Here is a 5658-nt window from a genome sequence, read left to right as displayed (position 1 = left end):
GTACCAGCCCCTCCCACCTTCCTTTGGGGACAGGAGGAAAGCGTGGCAGTGACAGCGTGGGTTACTGAGCACTTAAACCATGCAGGCACCGAGGCAATTGCATGAACTACAGGTGTTAGAGGTCCGAGTGGACCCGCAAGAATTCATGCCGGGGTACTTAGCAGTAGCAGCCACTCCTCGATGCTTTCTGAGTACCTACCTCTCTGACGGCACTGCTGGGCCCGCAAAAGCTGATAATCTAGGAGCTGGCTCTATTGAAGCTGCTCATCTCATTGTAAAAACTTTGTAAAATACAAAGAAGGGGAATATCTGTAATTCCCCTACCCAGCAATCACGACCCTGTTTATGTTTCCCTCTAGTATTTTTTTTAACATGTGTTTTTCCTTCATTGGTGGGGAGCTGATGGGATGTGCAGGTGGTGTCCTGCTTTTCACTTTAGCCATCGTTCTGGGGGAACTAACAGGTATTTTGCACACACCAGTGGGCCGGGCACGGTGCATCCAGAGACTGGGGGTCTCCCATTCCTCGTGGCAGCCTCCATCAAAGATGTGTCTTCCATTCTCTCGCTTTAAAGACGAGTAGGTAGGGCCTGAGGGTGCTGAGTGAGTTGCTCGAGGAACAGATTAAGGTGCAGAGTCAAGCCCTGAACCCCTGTCTGGCCCAGCCATCTCCTCTCTTTCTCCCCCACCGTTGACCTGTTGAGAGGTACGAGAAATGAAGCGTTTGTCAGCATCGCAGTCCTCCGTAACCGTCTAAGCCAGTGTGCCTTGAGAGCCAGTGCTCTGGGCCCAGCGGATGCCCATGGTGCCTGCTCTGCCCAGGACCCAGAGGGCAGAGCCCGGTGTCCGTTTCACGGGGCAGCGCTGAGGCCGCGCCTCCTCCTCTCTCAGGTCATGCAGGTGGTCCGAGAGCAGATCACTCGAGCTTTGCCCTCCAAACCCAACTCTCTGGACCAGTTCAAGAGCAAACTGCGGAGCCTGAGCTATTCCGAGATCCTACGGCTGCGCCAGTCGGAGAGAATGAGTCAGGATGACTTCCAGTCCCCACCGATCGTGTAAGTGCCCGAACAGGAGGGCCAGCGCCACCTCCCTTCCGAAGCCCTCCCCCTACCATCCCCGTGACCTCCCCTTACTCTTGTGCTCATCCACCCCAGGGAGCTGAGGGAGAAGATCCAGCCCGAGATCCTGGAGCTGATCAAGCAGCAGCGGCTGAACCGGCTCTGTGAGGGGAGCAGCTTCCGGAAGATTGGGAACCGCCGGAGGCAAGGTGACCTGAGGGCACGGTCCCCAGTCTGTGGTCTCCAGGCTGTCTGTCCCTCCTGCTGCACGCGGGGCTGCAGCATCCCTGGGGGGAGCGGGCAGGGAGCGAGTCCTCTCTTGGCCCCGTGTGTGCCCAGGCCTTTCCTAGAACTGTCCTCGTTCACCTGCCTGGCTTCCCGTGTGTTCCAGAGCGTTTCTGGTACTGCCGCTTGGCCCTGAACCACAAAGTCCTGCACTACGGGGACTTGGATGACAACCCTCAAGGGGAGGTGACGTTCGAATCCCTGCAGGAGAAGAGTAAGTTCAGGTCCCTGTTGGGCTGTCGTGTAGCCGGACTCCCTGTCAGCAGATCTGAGTTCTGGTCCTGGCTGCTCCAAACCGATTATCTGGCCTCAGGTCAGTTATTTCATCTGAACCTGTTTCCCTGGTGATCAGTGGTCGTCTCTACCTGGCCGACGTCAAGGAACTGTTGGAGATTCAGTAAGATCACAGATAGGAATGGGTTTTGCAGATTGGAAAAGATGATGCAATACTGCGTTGAAAAGCAGTGGTTAAGAGCAGAAGCTCTGAAGCCTGACTGCCCGGATTCAGATCCTGGCTTTGATGTTAATTCTAATTAATTACAAGTTACTTCTCCTCTCTGCTTTAAAGATTCATCTATAAAATGGGAATAATAGACACATTGCCCCCTTCAGAGGATTGAATGAGTCCTATCTGTAAAGCACTTAGAACAGTGGCTGGCAGGGAGGAAGAGTCATTATTAGCTGCTGGTTGCTATGGCCAACATTGTCATCTTACTACCGTGAAGTGGAAGTGAGGTGTCTGAGGCCCCATTCCTTAGGGAGACCATGCAGAGGTCCTGCACTGACCCCAGTTAGGTTTGACACAGTCCAGCAGGCCAGGGTCCCGGCCAAGTGGCCACAGAGGAGGGAATGACGTAGGCCACCCTCCCTGAGCTCGTACAACCCCGTGGGGTGGGGGGCTAGGGCGTCCCTTTCAGCACTAGGTTGGATGCAGGGACCAACCTACAGCATAAAGCTTCCAGAAACTAATTCTCTTCATTTTTCAGTTCCTGTTGCAGACATTAAGGCCATTGTCACTGGGAAGGATTGTCCCCACATGAAAGAGAAAAGTGCTCTAAAACAGAACAAGGTGAGTGGAGAGGTGGCCCTGAGTCCGAGCTGCTGTCCCAGTGATCCTGGGCGTAGTCAGTGGTGGCTGCTTTCTGGATGCATGGCCTCCCATTCTCTGTCTCTTTAAACTGACCCTGAATGTTTCATTAAGAACAATCTGAACAGACACCAAAGTAGATAGAACCCTCATATAGGCCTTGCCCAGCCTCATCCACCATGGCAGTGTCCACATCCACTTGTCCCTCTTCACTTACTACTTTGAAGAAAATCTCAAGTGTTATTTCATCTTACCTGTAAACATTTAGATTATATCTCTGAATTATAAGGACTCTATTTAACATAATTGTAATACCGTTTTCACATCTAAAAGGAAATAAAAAGTTGTTATTTAGAATCAAATATTCCACTGATAGTTGATTTTTCCACTGTCTTAAAAACATCCCAGTTTCTCTACATAAAAATACATAAATGTTTATAAGCATTTGCACGCACATACACACACATTCACACCCAGTTTGTTTGCCAAATCAGGATCCAAATAGGGTCTACACACTGTGATGGGGCTTCCCTGGTGGCTCCGCAGTAAAGAATGTTCCTGCGATGCAGGAGATGGAGAAGATGCAGGTTTGATCCCTGGATCGGGAAGATCCCCTGGAGGAGTAAATGGCAATAAAGGCCAATATTCTTGCCTGGAAAATTCCACGGACAGAGGAGCCTGGCGGGCTACCATCCATGGGGTCGCAGAGAGTAAGACACGACTGAGTGTGCAAGAGACAGAGACACACATTGTGATTAGTCTTCTAAGTTTGTTTTTTTTTTAATTCTTTAAAAAAATGTTTTTAATTTAAAGAATTTTGTTTATTATTTATTTGTGGGATCTTAGTTCCCTGACCAGGGATTGAACCCAAGCCCTCAGCAGGGAAAACACAAGAGTCCTGACCACTGGGCTGCCTGCCAGATAATTCCCTCTTTTAATTTCTTAATTCATAAGTTCCCCCTCCATCTTTTTCTCCCCCTCTCTTTGCAGTTCATTAGTTGAGGAAACCAGGTTGCTTGTTTGGTAGTTTTCCAGAGTCTAAAATCTGCTGATTGTCTCCCCATGGTGTAGTTGAGTCCACTCCTCTGTCCCAGATCTGTAATTGGTAGTGAGACCTTGAGGCTTGATCCAGCCCAGGCCTGACCTTTCTTATTGTGGCCAGACTCCTTCCTAGATGGTATTATATTCTATCAGGCACATAATGTCTGCTTGTCTCTCTGATGTTAGCAGACTCTGGACACTCAGTGCCTTGTTTCATTAGTAAATTAAGGTTTGCGAACTAGTGGTATTCCGGTGTAGTCATCCCTTTCCATGTATTAACTACTTCTCTAAAGAGAAACTTGCCATCATTGACTGTGGTTCCCCAGTGGTACGGTTTATATAAGAAGGGAGGATAAATGCTTGATTCTTTCCTTTTATGTACCTACTTTTAAAACAAGGAGTTTGGTCTCTGGTATCGTCCAACAGTGACCTATTTTGTGCATGCGTTTTGTTTTTTAGTATTATTATAAACTCATGGATTTAAGCCTGTTATATTTCTTTCATTACAGTTGTGTTGTTGATGCTCAAGTCCCATCTGTGGCCACAATTTGTTTTTGTTGTGGTGGTTTTTTTTTAAACTGTGAAGACTTTCAGTTTAATTACCCATATATATATATATTTGAGATAATACAGTCATGGACTCTGACATTCAAAGGTTCAGAGCATTGAGAGATGAGTTCTCTATAACCTTAAAAGTATCATCACGTCCCAGGCCTGACTTGGGTGGGGAGTGGGCAGGTGAAGGTTGATGACCGCTGGCCTCATCTCCAGCCCCACTTGTGCGTGAGCCCTAGGACTGATGGCATCACATCTGAATCGGCACATTTGGCAGTGGTGCCAAATTGCTAGGACTCGGGCCAGGATTCCGGTGTGTAGAGCTAAGGCCATTCCATTGCTCCAGATGATTGGAACCCTTTCTCCTCTAGGAGGTGCTGGAGTTGGCTTTCTCCATCCTGTACGACCCCGATGAGACCTTAAACTTCATTGCACCTAATAAGTACGAGGTGAGTGGTGTGGCACTGCCTTGGACAGCTGAGCCTTCTCTGTGACTCTACAGCTGGAGGGGAGGAGTGGGCAGAACAGGCACGTCTTTCTAAAGGCAGGGGCCTCCAGAGTGTCTCGAAGACTGTGACACCAAAGATCTGCCATGCTGGGGGTCCTTCCAGCAGCAGTAGTTGTCTTAGAAGGACAAGGTACCCTGGGGGTAACCTATTTGCCTGGAACTAGGAGGTCTCCTCTTTGTAGTTTCTGCATGGCCGGCCACCCGCCCAAGAGAACCTAAAGGATCCTCCTCCTTGGGTTTCTGGGCCGCATGTTGTAATGGATCTGACCTGGGCTTTGAAGCCAGGTGGATCTGGCGCTTCTGACACGGGGCCTGCAGTTTCATCTGTAGCACTGGAAAATGCTAGATATTAAAGAGCAACTGTGGTTAAGAGCACACGTGTCTTGTGAGCTCTGGGAGCCACTGGAGGGAACTGGAGGTGGGGCTTCTGGAAGAGGAGACCCTAAGGCAGGGGGCCTGAGCTGCCAGTGGAGTTTATTGGGAAGAAATGAAGAACTTGCAGGTGGGAGACAGGTGAGCAAAGGTATGAAAAAGGTGGAACAAGAGGAGTTAGGGAGGAATGGATTGAGAATTCTCTGTTGTTCCCTCTTATCCTGAAGCCCTCAAGTTCAGCTTTTCTAGTACTTATTTTTAACACTTATTGACTTTTTTTAATTGACTTTTCCTGAAACAAAGTTGATTTTTACCGGGATTCCTTTGCTGCCTTTTTCACCGAATATGTATTTCCTCCCCACCATTACAAATTTGGGGGCAATCTCAGGTAGTTGATGTCCCTGTTCTTAGATCCCGTTTTTCTGTTTTCCTTAATAGTATTTTTTTTTTTTAAATCACACTTCATATTATCTTAGGGAGTTTAAATGTAAATCCCTTATAAAAATCAAAAGGTCTTTTGGGCAAATGACTGATCACCTCCCAGCTTACCTTTGCCGTTATCTCGGATCAGTGCTGCGTGTCCTGCAGGGGGCCCAAAGAGACTCTGTGAGCCCTCTCAGCAGAGGGACCTCAGCAGGCCCTCCCACTGACCAGGGGACCCCGGGTGACATTTGCAACTTGCTTCCCACAGTACTGCATCTGGATCGACGGCCTCAGCGCCCTCCTGGGGAAGGACATGTCCAGCGAGCTGAC

General features: G+C 49.0%; 1 protein-coding gene across 1 annotated transcript in view; it reads left to right on the top strand.

Moving 5' to 3' along the window:
- ELMO2 (engulfment and cell motility 2) overlaps positions 1 to 5658 on the top strand; it is a 28493-nt gene that overhangs the window by 21297 nt on the left and 1538 nt on the right. The window contains exons 15-20 of the mRNA XM_010835050.1: positions 891 to 1054; positions 1154 to 1266; positions 1449 to 1556; positions 2329 to 2411; positions 4397 to 4474; positions 5597 to 5653. Of these exons, the coding sequence (XP_010833352.1) occupies positions 891 to 1054; positions 1154 to 1266; positions 1449 to 1556; positions 2329 to 2411; positions 4397 to 4474; positions 5597 to 5653 (603 nt within the window). The remainder of the gene's footprint in view (positions 1 to 890; positions 1055 to 1153; positions 1267 to 1448; positions 1557 to 2328; positions 2412 to 4396; positions 4475 to 5596; positions 5654 to 5658) is intronic.

Source organism: Bison bison, unplaced genomic scaffold (genome assembly GCF_000754665.1).
Source record: "Bison bison bison isolate TAMUID 2011002044 unplaced genomic scaffold, Bison_UMD1.0 scf7180017864038, whole genome shotgun sequence".
Taxonomy (NCBI): domain Eukaryota; kingdom Metazoa; phylum Chordata; class Mammalia; order Artiodactyla; family Bovidae; genus Bison; species Bison bison.
The sequence above is the reverse complement of the archived record's forward strand: the minus strand, read 5'-3'. Positions and strand labels throughout refer to the sequence as shown.